At 41.4% G+C, this 16,632-nt stretch overlaps 1 protein-coding gene across 6 annotated transcripts in view; it reads left to right on the top strand.

The window, feature by feature from the left end:
- The first annotated feature begins 239 nt into the window (after positions 1-239).
- FZD6 (frizzled class receptor 6) overlaps positions 240-16,632 on the top strand; it is a 38,983-nt gene continuing 22,590 nt past the window's right edge. Inside the window, exons 1-3 of one of the 6 annotated variants that reach the window (XM_032610416.1) lie at positions 282-442; positions 1,641-1,688; positions 1,889-1,973. Coding sequence is in view for 3 of the 6 variants with exons in the window: in XM_032610412.1 (XP_032466303.1) it covers positions 1,797-1,973 (177 nt within the window). In the remaining 3 variants the exon portion in view is untranslated. Of the gene's footprint in view, positions 443-1,640; positions 1,974-16,632 lie in introns of all 6 variants that reach the window. The other 5 variants (XM_032610412.1, XM_032610413.1, XM_032610414.1 and 2 more) reach the window with 5 other exon arrangements.

A 16,632-nucleotide genomic window follows, 5' to 3' on the forward strand; every position in this document is an offset into this window, starting at 1 on the left:
GCAAATTGGCCCCGTTTAAGAATTCTTGGCTCCTGAAATTCGGAATAAATTGGGTTCTTCTAAAAGAAGCTTTATTTGGGATTCTAGGCTGAACCCCTCTGGACGGCACATAAGAGACGGCAAAGTGAAGGGGGCTCCCCGGCCCAACAGAGGAACCCCGACACCGCTCAACCCGGCCCAGCGGGGCCAGCCCAGAACCAGGCCCTGGCGGCGCAGCGCGGGCGGGGCCCGGGCGGAGAGCCAGACCCGCCGCTGCCGCCGCGAGCCGTGACCTGCCCGCCAGACCTGGCGGCGCAGTCTCGCGGGATTCCTCAGCTCTCGCTCCCGGTGCGGCTCCTGAGGTGGCTAGAGTCCCGGACACTCCCGGGAGCCGTCTCTGGTCGCAGGGGTACGGTGGGCTGGACGGGGACGGGGAGGAAGGTGCCTTCGACCGCCGCCCGAGGTGAGGGTCCTCGGGCCCCGACTGGGCGGGCGGCCGCGGCCGGGCGGGTGCCGGGGTGAGCGGGGGCGGGCCTCGAGGGGTGCGGGGCGGGCGGGGGGCGCGCGCTTGTTGCCGCAGGTGTGGGGAAGGCGGCGGCGGCGGCGGGACGGTCCGCACCGGCCAAAGTTTTCCCGGAAGTTGGGGAAAGGCGATGCCGGTCCCCGCGGGGCCAGGGGCAGGTGCCCGGCCCTGGGCCCGGGGCAGGTGCCCGGGGGTGGGGTGAGTTGCCCTGCCTTGGCACTGGAAGTCGGGGCATCGGTGTGTGTTGGGGGATGGGATGAGGGCGTGCGATTTTTCGTGGCTCCGGGCCCACAGCCTCCCTCCCACCGAAACTCCGTCGCCGCCGCGGGACAGCTTTGCTCATTTCCCTTTTCCGTGAGATCGCTACTCACCCCAGCCCTTGAATACTAGTTTCGCTCCTCCGCAGTAGGAATCCTGGAAGTCACCCTCTACTTGGCATTTTTTTTTTTTTTTTTTTTTTTTTTTGCGGTACGCGGGCCTCTCACTGCTGTGGCCTCTCCCGTTGCGGAGCACAGGCTCCGGACGCGCAGGCCCAGCGGCCATGGCTCACAGGCCTATCCTCTCCGCGGCATGTGGGATCTTCCCGGACCGGGGCACGAACCCGTGTCCCCCGCATCGGCAGGCGGACTCTCAACCACTGCGCCACCAGGGAAGCCCTACTTGGCATTTTTAAAAACGTAAAAGTATGTCTCCAGAAGAGTGCCACAAAAACTCGCCCTTTAGAGTCTTTAAAGAATTGAAGAACTCATGAGATCTTAAGGAATTTCCCCGGGACTCGGTTTTCTTGTGCGTAGTAAGATAGACAACAGGGGCTTTTAGGTTTTACAATTCTATCAGCCCTTCTTAACTTATTCCTATCCCCACCATTTTCTCCATCTCACTCATCCAGTGCCCCCCTTTTACCCTGTGTTCCGTACAGCGCAAGCCTCCTATCATCCGTTCCCTAGAGATGAGACTTCCTCAGCAGGCGATAGGATTCTGTGCCAAGGCAGGTGGAAGAGGATCTCGATGGGACGAAATTTTCCGTCGTTTTTCCGGTGTTAGTTACCTAGGGTGAAAATCTTAACTCTGCACTTTGACGTACGCATTTGAGTCTATAACAAACGTTGCTGATACACCCTTTTGGTTGTTTTTACAGTAATTGACCCAGAACTCATTTTCAGGAAAAAGGGCTTCCTTCAAAATGGTAAAATAATTAAACGAGGAATTTGAGCATTTTATCTTTGGATGGAAATCTGAGAATGAAAAGAGCGATTAATCCAAGCCATGTGGTAAAATTAGGAATTTGAAGAGAATGGAAACGTTTACATTTTTGTGGACATGTATTTTTCTACCCCTCATACGAGGGCACAGTCTTTTCACCTGTGAACCAATTACTGTTCCTAGATGTATGAAAATGGCCTACAACATGACATTTTTCCCTAATCTGATGGGTCATTATGACCAGAGTATTGCGGCTGTGGAAATGGAGGTGAGTAGTTCTTCGTATCTTTATGGAAAAATAGTTTATGCTCTTTTCTGGAATAAACTATAAGTAGGACATTTTTTAAAAAAAAAAAAAACACAGACACAGTAGGGGATTTCTTCAAGTTGTATATAAGTCCTACTTTGAATAAATCCCTTTGAGAATTAAATCTCCCTACTAACTTGCGCTCGTGTACATCTGTGGCCCTGCTTAGTGGATTTGCTTAAGATCGGGTTCATTTTATACGAAGTATAGTTATGAATGATTTTGCAATGTCTTGCACCTGTCAAATATTTTGCTCTCCTGAGTAAATTTAGGTAGTTCCTCTAGAAATGTGAATTCTGAATTTTCCTAATTGATTGAACGTGTAATCTCTATTGCCTGGACTAAAAGTGCTTGGATTACATATATTTTCATAAGTAGTTGTTATGTTCACTTGGCCCTGTTTTTCTGAAGCAAATCAATGACTAGAAGATTTTGGGGCTGTAGATAGTGTTTTGCTAAAAAGTGATTTTTTCTTTAAGCATAGTGCTTCAAGTATTCTTTGTAAGATACCTATTTAAAAAAAAAACAAAAAACAACACACATGTCGGGGAGGAGCGGAGTGACACTAAAGATTGCCTCAGGTGCCTCAGTTACCTGCCTCTGGTTTAGAGATATGCAGATTGCTAGGGAGGTGTGGGAAGAGTTACCTGTAGAAACCTGTCCTCTCCTACAGATCTGTTAGGTGGATAACTGTCATGAAGGAAAGAAGACAAACGTTTCTGTAGTTTTTTTCCAGAAAAACTGAGGATAGTAAAGGCTTTTTCCCCTCAGATTGTTTCTTTTTTTTTTTTTTATTTTATTTTCAGATTGTTTCTTAAAGTTGAAACCCCGGCAGTTTTAATATAGACACAGCTTTAAAAACTGACCAGACTTGCTTTCGCAGCTTCTAAAGTCTTCCATTGTTGTTTAGTTGAATAGTTGTCCAGCTACCTCATTGTAGACTCATGTCTAAAATAGGAAGGCTTTTGAATACTAAGTAGAAGTACTTTTAAAAGATATTGCAAATTATATTACTATAATCTTTCAATGGTTTTTCAAACCAGTGCAAGGTGTCTTTTTGAACACTGAACAGATGATGTGGTGAGACTTCCATTGGTTAATCAGAACCATTTTGATTGTTTAATCTGATTAAATAAAGTATGTGGTATGAGTAACTTCAAGGAATAATTATAACCTTCATTCACATTTTTTCTGATAAGTGTTTTATAACTCATATCTTATAGAGTTCTTAAAAATTTTTTAAATCTGGTCTCCTTTTTGTATAGTAGCTACATGCACTTTGAATGCTGACATTGACCTTATAAATTCAGATAATTTAGAATTCCTTATCATAGAGTACCATTAGGAAGATAGGGAGAGATGCATCCCTGCTATTAAATACTGTAATTATAAGATGATAAGAACTAGTTTTTGTTCTAGACATGTCTTTTTAAAACCAATTGTTTCTGACCCAAAAAAGGTTATTTTTCATTTACCTAGCTTCTTTCCCAGGTAGTTTTGTGTCTGGACTTGATATTAAGAAGGCATTTTTGTTCTTCCCTCCTTTATTTGATTGCTGACATTACTAATCTCTTCATTATATAATCTACACTTTCTCTTAGCCTTTACTATTAAGTTTTATTCCATAAATCACATTTCAGTTGGTTTAAGGATATAAAAGAAAGCCATCAAGCAGTCATTTAATACCAGCATTAACCTACGTTTACAAAAGAAGAAAGGGAAATGGAAAGGCAAAATAATATCAACCTAAATCAGACTTTAAATCCCTATAAATTATCTTTTTGGTCCAGTGTATTACACGTTTCCTATTGCCCCGTTCTTATTTTTCCTTAGCCAGTGGCATTCTCTTTTAGTTCCTGTATTGAATGTCCAAAATTCTATAATTCGAGAGTTGTGACTTAAATATCTTGCAGAGCTTCTTATCCTCTTTTGTGCCATTGACCCATTCTCAGAATTTTAAAATTTAAATAACATGAGTAGGATTACAGAGGAAACCAACTATATTGAAATGTACATCTATTTATAGCCCAGGTTAGGAAGCTTTGAACCTGTCATTATATAGGTGAAGAAACTGAAGCCCAGAAAAATTATGATTTGTCCAAGATCTGAGCGCTATAATCTGATGCAGTCTTCTCTGTCAACATGGACCATAATGTCATCTTTAACGGTTTTTGTGGGGTGTTTATTTTATCCCTGACCTTATTAGATAAAAAAGAAAATATTTCCTAAGATTAGAATGTCCTGTGTTAATTTCAATCTTTGCTGCTTCTTCCTAAACTTCATTTTGATAAAAATTAAGCTGGGAGATTTTTTTTTTAACCTCTAATCAGTTCTACCTTTCTGTTTCTCATCCATGCCTTGAATACAAAGTCTTGTCAAAATTTTTAGATCAAAAAATAAAATCCTTTGGCTTCAGCCTGTCCCCTCTGGTGGTGCCAAAGTGATTTCAGTAAAATGCAAATCCATGCAATCCACTCTGGGGTTAAAATTCTTCACCATTTCCCTAAAGCTGGAAAAATAAAGACCTGACTAGTGCAGCACCTAAGGTTCTTTATATGAGACCCTGCCTTCCTGTCCGGCTTCCCATCTCGTTGCTTCCCATGTTACACACTCTGCTTTGGCCAAGCTGACCTGTTTGTAGATGTAGAATTCAGATCCATATTACTCCCTCTCACTTCCGTACAGTTGCACATATTGTATCCACTGCCTCCTGGGCTCCTTACCTACCCTTCTTCATCTGCTCAATTTCTTTACATCTCAGTTAAAGCAATAACTCTGTGTTTAGCGAAGTATTCCTTTCACCTTTCTCCCAAGCATATTTAGTCAGCTCACTCTCTACACTCTGATAGTACATAATATATACAGCTGTTCTTATACTTACCGTGCTGTATTGCACTTATTTACATGGCTCTCTCCCTAGCTTTTGAGGTTGTTGAGAGTAGGGATGTTTATTCATTTCTATTTCTAATGCCTAGTACAGTGTACAGTGCCTCTGAGCATGGTAGATGTTCAATGAAGGCTAAATAAAGGAAAGGGAGATGTTTCTTATTCTAATAAATCATCAATGAGAATTTTCCCTCCAAATCTTTACCTTCCACCTTTATCTTCTGCAGAGTCTACATGAAAGGCACTAATATTTTTATTTTTTTTATTTTTTATTTTTTTAACATCTTTATTGGAGTATAATTGCTTTACAATGCTGTGTTAGTTTCTGCTTTATAACAAAGTGAATCAGTTATACATATACACATGTCCCCATATCTCTTCCCTCTTGCGTCTCCCTCCCTCCCACCCTCCCGTCCCACCCCTCTAGGTGGTCACAAAGCACTGAGCTGATCTCCCTGTGCTATGCGGCTGCTTCCCACTAGCTATCTATTTTACGTTTGGTAGTGTATATATGTCCATGCCACTCTCTCACTTTGTCACAGCTTACCCTTCCCCCTCCCCACATCCTCAAGTCCATTCTCTAGTAGGTCTGTGTCTTTATTCCCATCTTACCCCTAAGTTCTTCATGACAATTTATTTTTTCTTAGATTCCATATATATGTGGTAGCTGGTAGCATACAGTATTTGTCTTTCTCTTTCTGACTTACTTCACTCTGTATGACAGACTCTAGGTCCATCCACCTCACTACAAATAACTCAATTTCGTTTCTTTTTATGGCTGAGTAATATTCCATTGTATATATGTGCCACATCTTCTTTATCCATTCATCTGTTGATGGACACTTAGGTTGCTTCCATGTCATGGCTATTGTAAATAGAGCTGCAATGAAGATTTTGGTACATGACTCTTTTTGAATTATGGTTTTCTCAGGGTATATGCCCAGTAGTGGATTGCTGGGTCATATGGTAGTTCTACTTGTAGTTTTTTAAGGAACCTCCATACTATTCTCTGTAGTGGCTGTATCAGTTTACATTCCCACCAACAGTGAAAGAGGGTTCCCTTTTCTCCACACCCTCTCCAGCATTTATTGTTTGTAGATTTTTTGATGATGGCCATTCTGACTGGTGTGAGATGATGTCTCATTGTAGTTTTGATTTGCATTACTCTAATGATTAATGATGTTGAGCATTCTTTCATGTGTTTGTTGGCAATCTGTATATCTTCTTTGGAGAAATGTCTATTTAGGTCTTCTGCCCATTTTTGGATTGGGTTGTTTGTTTAATATTGAGCTACATGAGCTGCTTGTAAATTTTGGAGATTGATCCTTTGTCAGTTGCTTCATTTGCAAATATTTTCTCCCATTCTGAGGGTTGTCTTTTCATCTTGTTTATGGTTTCCTTTGCTGTGCAAAAGCTTTGAAGTTTCATTAGGTCCCATTTGTTTGTTTTTATTTCCATTTCTCTAGGAAGTGGGTCAAAAAGGATCTTGCTGTGATTTATGTCATAGAGTGTTCTGCCTATGTTTTCCTCTAAGAATTTGATAGTGTCTGGCCTTACATTTAGGTCTTTAATCCATTATGAGTTTATTTTTGTGCGTGGTGTTAGGGAGTGTTCTAATTTCATATTCTTACATGTACCTGTCCAGTTTTCCCAGCACCACTTATTGAAGAGGCTGTCTTTTCTCCACTGTATATTCTTGCCTCCTTTATCAAAGATAATGTGACCATATGTGTGTGGGTTTATCTCTGGGCTTTCTATCCTGTTCCATTGATCCATATTTCTGTTTTTGAAAGGCCGTAATATTTTTATGTGGTTTACATATCATCCACCTTTGATCTGCCTGAGCCTAGTTCTAATAAAATACATCAGTTGATATCCTCTATGTTCTTTGCCATTATTAGTGTGACACGTGTTTATTTTGAATTTATTCAAAAGATTAGATTTTTTGCTTCCCTGGTGGCGCCGTAGTTGAAAGTCCGCCTGCCAATGCAGGGGACATGGGTTCGTGCCCCGATCTGGGAAGATCCCACATGCTGTGGAGTGGCTGGGCCTGTGAGCCATGGCTGCTGAGCCTGCGCGTCCAGAGCCTGTGCTCCGCAACGGGAGAGGCCACAACAGTGAGAGGCCTGCGTACCGCAAAAAAAAAAAAAAAAAAAAAAAAAAAAAAAAGATTAGATTTTTTAACCATTTATATTTATTTATATGGAGTGAAAGAATTATCTTTTGATTGGACCATTGTATTATAAACTATATGTGTCAGATTTCTTTTCAAACATTGTACTTTAGTACTTAATCTATAGTCCAGTCAAATACTAAATTATAACTGAATATACCTCAGCTTTTACTTTTAAAAAGTGTTTCATAGTTTCTCTAAAGAACTGATTGTGTTTTACACTTCCAACCCAACTGCCTTTGGCTCCTGCTGGTCCTGGTTGAATTTCCAGTGTTTACTATGAATTAACGTTAGGATGAGGGGCTGAAGAATTATCTGATGATTATGGCAACCAGTTGTGCCTTCTTAGCTACCAAGAATTTCATGTAAGTCAAGAGATCTATTTCCCTCCTCTTTTATGCCTTAGTTTTCATTATGTATGATAGTTATACTGGTTTATAGAATTTATAACATTTGTGGTCATTGCTGATCTGTGATTATATGAGATGGTTTAGGGCAGTGGTTGTCAAACTTTAGTTCATAGACCAGCAGGTTGTGAACTTGTTAGGAATGCAAGTTCATGGACCCCATTCCAACCTACTGAATCATGATCTGTGAAAGTAGAGTTCAGGAAACTGATTTAACAAGCTGTCCAGGTGTTTCTTATGAGTGTTAAAATTTGAGACCCAGTGGTTTAGAGCAGGGAATGCAGACATTTTCTTTAAAGGGGTAAATAATAAATATTTTTGGCTTTGCAAGACATTCACTCTCTGTCACAGCTATTCAACTCTTCAATTGTAGCCAATACAAATGAGTGTGGATGTTTCAATAAAACTTTACTTATAAAAACAGATAGTGCATCACTTTTGGCCCACAGACTGTAGTTTGCTGAACCCTGGTTTAAAGTACTTGAAAATGTTCTTAAGGATTACACACATAAAGCATGTAATAAAACTCATTATTGTGCATTCTTATTAATATGTTACCATATGTGTTATTTTCTTTCCAGATAATTTTAAGTCAAATTTATCACAAACCAAAGGATCTGACTGAGATATCCTGGTCCTTTAGCTTTGTTTCAGCGATTGCTTGAAAAAAAGGGACTTTGATTTTTTCCTTACTTTATTATCTGAGACTGAAGTCATTTGTATTACTACAAAGAGTTAATTTACAATTCTGAATAGTAACTTGGCTTTGTAATGAAAAGGATGTTGTACAGTCTAACTCTCCCAAGTGGAAAAACAAATGGTTGCTGGTTTTCCATTGTGTTGCTTTTTTGTTTCATATCTAGAGCATTGTTTCTCAAATTGTGAGGTTGATGTCCCTTGAGAGACTGATTTCATCCAGAAAGAGCTGAGACTGATCTAGGGAAAATGGAGACCAGAATTCTGTATTTTTCTTTTTGAATTGCCTTCATTAAGACCTAGGCAAAGCTAAGTCATGTATTGTGTTTGGAACAGCATGTGGTGGTTCTACTTTTGAACAGTCTAAAGGGAAGTGAGCCAGAAAAAAAACAACAAACTCCTTTCCTTTCCACCTGTTAGCATGCACTAGTAAAATGTCTCTACTCAATTAAAAATAAAGGGATGGAGAAAAACTGTATAAACAAACTTTAAAGAAAAAATCTGTTTCTATTGGTTTTTAAACATATTCATCTGCTTTTAGATGAGTCTAGTGGACCCCTTCCTTTCCTCCTTATTCTCCACTCTTCTACCCCATACAAAAGGAAAGAAAATGTTTAGTGTGACTAACCTCTTTATTTTTTAGGGAAGACTTTCTGAAAATAGGTGTAATTATTCTGAAAGTAAGCTATTGAGTCATTTAAAATGAAATAAATATAGAAAAGTATTCCAGATCAGTTGTGTGTATAGTGGCTACTGTTGGGTTTTAAATGTAGAAACTATAAACTTACCTTCCTTTCTGACATCGTACTGCAGTAGTAGGGAAAGTACCTTGACTAATTCTGAGTCTGCAGAATCAGGGTTAGACCTGTATGTGAACAGAGGACAGTATTTCTCCTGGGAGTCTCTGCTGATGGGCACAAAATCCCTAGGGTCATTCCTTGTTATTCCACAGTCTGGGATATTATTAGTTATGCCTTCAGGAGAGCCTGTCCGCAAAGAGACATGGTTCTTTTAGACCATGGGAAGACTGTTGTGTTGTGATTTTTTCCTTTCCTTGAGAATGTGGCATGTAGATAATGAAGTTTTATTACTCTAGTTTGTATATATGTATGTATTCATTCATAAATGTTTGTTGAATGTGTACCTGAATGTGAATTATAGTTTTTCAAGTTACAAGTTTTCTTCAAATAAATTAGCTGCCCCTTTCTCTCTTTCTCCTCCTTCTGGGACCCTCATAATGCAGATTGTTAGTATGCTTGATGTTGTCCCAGAGGTCTCTTAAATTAAACCGTCCTCATTTTTTAAAAATTCTTTTTTCTGTTCAGCTTGGGTGATTTTCACTACTCTGTATTCCAGCTCACTGATCTGATTCTCTGTATTATCTAATCTACTGTTGATTTCTTCTAGTGTATTTTTTATTTCAGTTATTGTATTCTTCCATTCTGTTTAGTTCTTCTTTATAATTTTGAACTCTTTATTAAATTTCTCACTGTGTTCATCTGTTCTTCTCCTGAGTTTGTTGAACATCTTGTGATCATTGTCTTGAACTCTTTATCTGGTAGACTGCTGATTTCCACTTTACTTAGTTCTTCTTTTGAGGTTCTGTCTTGTTCCTTCATTTGGAACATATTCCTCTGTCTCCTCATTTTGCCAAATTCCTTGTGCTTATTTCTATGTATTGGGTAGGTAAGTTATGTTTCCCAATCTTGGCGAATTGGTCTTATGTAAGAGACGTCCTGTGGGGCCCAGTAGAACACTCCCCTCTGGCCACCAGAGCTGTATGCTCAAAGGGTGCCCACTGTGTGGGCTGTGTGGGCCCTTCTGTTGTGACGGGGCTAACAACTGTGAGCACCCTGGTAGGTGGGGCTGGTCCCCAGCCCTGCTGGCTGCAAGTCCCTGCCTTGTGTGGTGGCTGCCAGAGGTAGTGGTACCCACTTACCACTAATAGGCTAGAGGGAAGACTCCAAAATGGTGCTTGCCAGGACCAGTGTCCTTGTGGTAGATTGAGCTCCCCAAAATGGATGCTGCCAATGTCTGTTTCCCCAGGGGGAGCCCCGGCCTTCTGCCTCTCTGGGAGCCTTTCTGAGATCAGTAAGAGGGTCTGACCCAGTCAGATTACTGCCTCTGCATTGGGAGTTGGAGTGTGTGAAGTTTTGCATGTGCCCTTTAAGAGTGGAGTGTCTGTTTCCTGCATCTCTCCAGCTCTTCTGTATGCAAGCCCTGCCGGCCTTCAAAGCTAGACATTCTAGGGGCTCATCTTCCCAGCGCGGGACCCCCAGGCTAGGGAGCCTGATGTAGGGCTCAGACCCCTGGCTCCTTGGGGAAAACCTCTGCAATTGTGATTATCCTTCCATTTATGGGTTGCCTACCCTGGGGAGTGGGTCTTGACTGTACTGTATTACTACTTCTCCTACCTGTCTCATTGTGGTTCCTTCTTTATATTCTTAGAGGTGGAAAATCTTTTCTGCTAGTCTTCAGGTTGTGTTCATCAGTAGTCACTCTGTAAAGCTGTAATTTTGGTGTGCCCGTGGGAGGAGGTGAGCTTAGAGTCTTCCTATTCCACCATCTTGGCCACATTCTCTAAGTTACAAGTTTTAAATTAAATAATTGACTCTTCAGTGGACAGATTATTCTGCAGTACCAACCACTTACTATATATCTTTGTCTAATTTCTAAAGGAAAGGTCTTTTGGAGAAATAGTTTAAAATTTGTCGTGCTCGCTAAGAACTACTTAAAAAATAACATGTTTTCTGTTGTGGAAATAATGCAAATTTCTGTTTTTTATTCTTGTCTTGTATTCCAGGCCCTGGTTTGCATTTTTTAAAAAGAAGTTGACTTGCCTGAGATTGGTCACATTCATGATAATAAGTGCCAGAGTTTGTACCACTTGATTATACAGTAGTCCATTAACAATCTCAAAGAATTTACTCAACTCTCATAACCACTTTGACAGTATTTGCTCTGTGAAGTGTAAACATTTAAGGACCCCTTTAGATCTTTAGTGAGTCTGTTGCCTACCTAAGGCGCACCACTTTTTTTTTTTAATCATTTTTTTAAACTTCTTCACTTTTTCTCAATTTTCATTACTATCACTAGAGGTTGGCTTTCTTTATGGTGACATTTTAAAGTAAGAAATAAAGCTCTTACCACTTCTTGAGAGTTACTGTGTGACACCATGAGGAGAAAGCACAAATCCTGAGATGAGAATCAGATGCTTTACGGTCACTTGGCCTTGGTCACTAGTAAAGTGGCTTCTTCCATGTACCAGGGGGATTCTGATTCATGCTTCAGGAAAGTGACAAATGTCTATATAACCTGCATCTTTATTGCTAAGGGAGGCAAGGTGCAGGCGAGATACTGCCACAAGCCCACTCTGCTTAGGCTTAGCTTTATGTATTTCTTAAAATCAAAATATTTTTCTTCTTTTGATCCCTCTCTATTAGCCTTTTAACCCAGAGTTTCTCTTCAGGATCTTATAGCACCAGCAACCCTGGGTCTATACTATGGTCCCTTCCATTATCATGTCATTAGATCATGGGGAGCTAGCTGGTGTGTTTTAAGGACAAGGTGCAGTATGACAGAAGTAGGCATTCTGAGAGTGTGAGTAGTACGCTCATGCTGCTTTCCTGTGTCTTTAAAATCTACTCCGGCCACTTGAAGAGGGAATCACATGGGCTACACCTGATGTCATAAATAGGTGACTAGAAAACACCCAGTTCGTGAGAGGTCTTGGGCTGATGATCTCTAGATGTCCCATAATTGTGTCCAATGTCTACCAGGAACCATTAGCAGAATCAAAGTGGAAGGTTCCTCTTATTTATGTAGGGTTAATCTCCTCATTGGTACATACCTATGGCCTCACCAGCTTTATGTCCTAAATATGATGGGCCAGCGTGATGTCCTGTGAAATAGTGATATGGTTAGAGTCTCTGGTCAAATGAAATTGAGGCACAGAGCTGAAGAGCTGCTATTACTCTAAGGTGGTGCTTCTCACACTCTGGTGTGCATCAGAATCATCTGAAGGGCTTGTTAAAGCACGGATCACTGACACCACCTCCAGAATTCCCGAATCAGTAGATCTGGGGTGGAACGGAGAATTTACTTCTAACAAGTTTCCAGTGGGGCATGCTGTTGCTGCTTCAGGGGCCGCTCTTTGAGAATGACTGCTCTGAGGCAAGTTGGGGAAGATGTGTTGCTGTCCTTGTTAGGTGAAAGTAAATTCCTTTTGGAGGAAAAAGCACTGGCCAGATTAGAGCTGCATATGTGTTGCCAAGGCTGTACTGATTTGCTATAGTAGAGAGATCACATCTGGGAAAGTACTTTAGCCATTTGATTAAGGTTGCTTAAGACAATGTATTAATAACATATCCAGTTAAAATGGACAGGTGCCACCGATTACTACCCCTGAATCTGTTTTTGATGATGTCACTCATCTCTGAAAGCCCTGTCTACAGTATTGCTTTTGATTTTCTATCATGGTAGAGGGGGACCTCTAATGTTTTTTGTTTTGCCACCTCGACCATAAAAATGTTTATCCAGGAAGCCAGTATGGTGATTGTGCTATTGTGAAATACAGCTCTTTGAAGTAGACACACCTGGGCTTGGGAAATTACACTGGGTTGGGTTTGGGATCTGTTAGTTTGCATCCTTCTCTGGAGTTGCCCCTGTGTAATCTGAAATTGGCCCCCGTACACGGAGGGCAGGGAGAGACCGAAGAGGCAGAGCACTCCCGATTGGTAGGTGGCAGATTTAATAAGCAAGAAAACTTACATATGAGGCTTGTCTTGGGTGGCCACAAGAAGAGTAGATCTCCGCACCCACCCGCCAGAATCTTAAAAGTTTATATAGAGGCCTTCACTGGTGTCAGTCACACATACCGTCCAGATGATCTCAGCACCACTTTACTCTCAAGGCTGAGGCCTCGGGCAGCTTGTGGTGCGGGGAAGGCCAGTGGAACATACCTTCAAAGGACAGGAGAGGGGATGAGGGACTTCCGTTTGCCAGGGTCCAGCTCATGGGTCATGTCCTCTCGATTATCTCCTCCAACAGGGTCCCACCAAGCCCCTGTAAAAAGCCCAGTCTCTGAAGCTAGCACGTTGAATCTAGAATCAATACACTCCTATCAGTATTAGCACCATCTAAAATTTTGTTCTTTCCTCCATAATCCAGCATCCTCAAACCAATATAAATGTATAGTGTCTTACAAATAATGTATAATCCTTTTTTTCAGATTTAATTTTGACATGACCCTCCCAGGGCATGATGGGGTTGAACTCTTCTTATAGATTGAGACATTGAAGCGTGGTGGGGATGGGGTATGAGGCTATTTATTTGCTTCTTACAAAGTAAATCTTTCAGATGAGTGCCTCAACAGACTAGGGATGAGGGTCTGCTTTGAGGGCTGGGGGTTCAGAGTCCTGTGTGGGGACTCTGAACCTTGTCATGTATCCCTGCTTCAGATCTTGACGTCACACTGCCTTCTTATCACAATATCACTGGATCTCCAATGTGAAAGGGAAGCAAATTTAACTGATATAATTTGGCAACCTGCAGGATCAAACTGTGCCTTTGGTTTTCACCTTCAGCCTTGAGATAGTAAAGTGGTGCTGAGATCACCTGGACAGTATGTGTGACTGAGCCCAGTGAAGGCCTCTATATAAACTTTTAAGATTCTGGCGGGCGGGTACGGAGATCTGCTCATCCCAAGACAAGCCTCGTATTTAAGTTTTCTTGCTTATTAAATCTGCCACCTACCAATCTGGAGTGGTCTGCATCTTTTTAGTCTTTCTGTTTCACTCCACACCTTGAGCCAAGAATTCAGGGATGCCAGTATGTCGCTCTCTTCCTAAGCCGAACAGCGCCCCTAGAAGCACTCACTTCAGCCCGTAGTCCTTGAATACGTGATGGTCTTTATACCTTTCTCTGCTTGTCTGGCAGCAGCCACTCAGCCTTGTCTTCACTGGGCACATAATTCTAAGAAGTTCTTTGAATCTAAGTGATTATAAGGATAATACAATTAGTTGTTTTTCTGCTATATACCATGGGCTGCCAGATTTCCATCTTTAAATACTGACAGAATGTTTGCTCGCTTTTGACCCCAGTTAGTCCAGAAAACCAGTTCTAGAATTCTTCCCATTTCACCGAGGTCACTTACAAATTGTTCTTTATATAATTTTTATGCCAGTTGGTCTTCTTGGTTGCAAACAATAGAAACCAACTTTGACTAACTGAAGCAGAAAATGGGTGGATGTTGGGTAGCTTGTCGGATCAATGGAGAGGCTGGAGAACCAGGGAGAAGCATAGGGAACCAGAACACAGCTAAGATCATACCATAAGATCAGTCTGTCACCAGTGCCAATGCCAGTGGACACTTCTTGAACCATTGTCCCTGGACACTTATTTTGGCACTGTGGGTATTATTGATCCCACTGCAACTGCCTCAAATAATCTGACTGTTCTTTTATACAAGAATCTCAATACCTGGAGCATCCACCTGGCCAAGCTTAGATTATGTCCCTATGTTTTTGTTGTCAGGTTGCACCCCTGCATCTGTCCTTAAGCTTCTGTAGCATACCACCTACTTTGGGATTCCCCAAAATAGGACTGCTGGGCAGATGGATATGGAAATGTTCATTGTAAAGCTCAGTGCAAGACAGAGTTAGTTAACTAACAAGGAGAAAATTTCACTGTGGTACCTACAGTTGCTTTGAAATTTATGTCCAGCTCTGCAATTCAAGTCTTTGTTACCCTCTTCATAAACTTTCTGAGCCATAAAGTGTCCTTAGAGACCATCCAGTAGTTCATCATGTTCATTTTACTGATGAATGCTCTGAGACTCAAAGACAGAAAATTATCTGCCAAAGGTGACACCAGCAGTTAATGACAGAGCTGGAACCAGAATTACAATGCTGGTATTATTTCCAGCAAAGGATTATATAAAATACTCCATGTATTTTGGTTCTCATTGTCTATATATCATAGTTTGGCTCTGCTCTTTTTCAGAATGGAGGTATAGTTTGCCTTCTTAATTGCCCTCTTCTTTCTTGTTCTTGCTAGTACTGATAGTAACTACCACAGGATTTCTACCAGGAACTGACCATTTTCTTAAAGTTTCCTACCTTTTATTTCTCTGAGTGTTAAAAGTATAATCAACAGGACTATTTTAATTATTACTTAATGCTAGAATTTCAAAAGCAGCATTGATTTTTTTTTATGCTGTGGTTAGTTATTGGGTGAGTTTCTGAGCCTTCTTTGAGAATAAAATTTGAAAAGGAGAAATTCTTGCATGAGACCATGAAGGCTCTGGGTTACTGAGAGAGTTAAAGAAGGTGTGTCGTTCAGGGAGGAGAGAGGGAACGGACTGAAGAGCCTAGAAAGTTTGAATCATTGCTCAGTTCATGGGTTTACATAGCACTTACCATGCTAAATACTAGTTTAATAATATGATATTCTGAGTATAAGATTAAGGACACAAGGGCTTCCCTGGTGGTGCAGTGGTTGAGAGTCCGCCTGCCGATGCAGGGGACACGGCTTCGTGCCCCGGTCCGGGAGGATCCCACATGCCTCGGAGCGGCTGGACCCGTGAGCCATGGCCGCTGAGCCTGCATGTCCGGAGCCTGTGCTCCACAATGGGAGAGGCCACAGCAGTGAGAGGCCCGCGTACCGCAAAAAAAAAAGATTAAGGACACAAGAAATGTCACAGTGAGTCAGGTTAGTAGTCTTTCCATCTCAGTCAAGGTTTGGTTTCTGAGAATGATACCTAGGACATTTTGTGGAAGAACATAAAAGATTCCTGTCAAGAATTTTATTTAAACAATTAGGGAAATATGCTCATTCTGTTTTTTCAACCATTTGGGATGAGTTCAATAACAGGCTGACTATCCATTATTTAAAGTGCTATTATTTGTTCTAAAATTATCTGTTCCAGGGAATTCCCTGGTGTCCTGTGGTTAGGACTCCAAGCTTGCACTGCAGGGGGCACGGTTTCGATCCCTGGTCGGGGAACTAAGATACTGCAAGCTGCGTGGTGTGGCCAAAAAAAATTTTTTTTAGATAGATAGATTGATTGATTTTAAAAATTACCTGTTCCAGAATTACCTGCTTCAGGAGGTACATGTATCATCTGAATATGATAAACATAGTGTGAGGTTTTACTGTCTTTGATTAATGTGTCCTGTGAACATTTGTTGAGTTTTGTTTCATGTTAGAAGATTCTCAGTCCTCTTTTGATATCCTTCTTCCCCTTCACTCTTATTGGCATTCCTGCCTGTCTCATGCTTTGGGGAAGGGTAATTTTCAGGGAGAGTTGGGTGGCAACTTAGTATCAGAGTTACAGAGGACAGATCTGGAGTCATTTGGACCCAGGTTCCTATCCTGGTTGCCATTTACTACTTATGTGACCCTATGAAAGGTGCTCTAAGAGCCTCAGTTTCCTCATCTGCAAAGTGGAGATAAGAAC

This window comes from Phocoena sinus, chromosome 17 (genome assembly GCF_008692025.1).
Source record: "Phocoena sinus isolate mPhoSin1 chromosome 17, mPhoSin1.pri, whole genome shotgun sequence".
Taxonomy (NCBI): Eukaryota; Metazoa; Chordata; class Mammalia; order Artiodactyla; family Phocoenidae; genus Phocoena; species Phocoena sinus.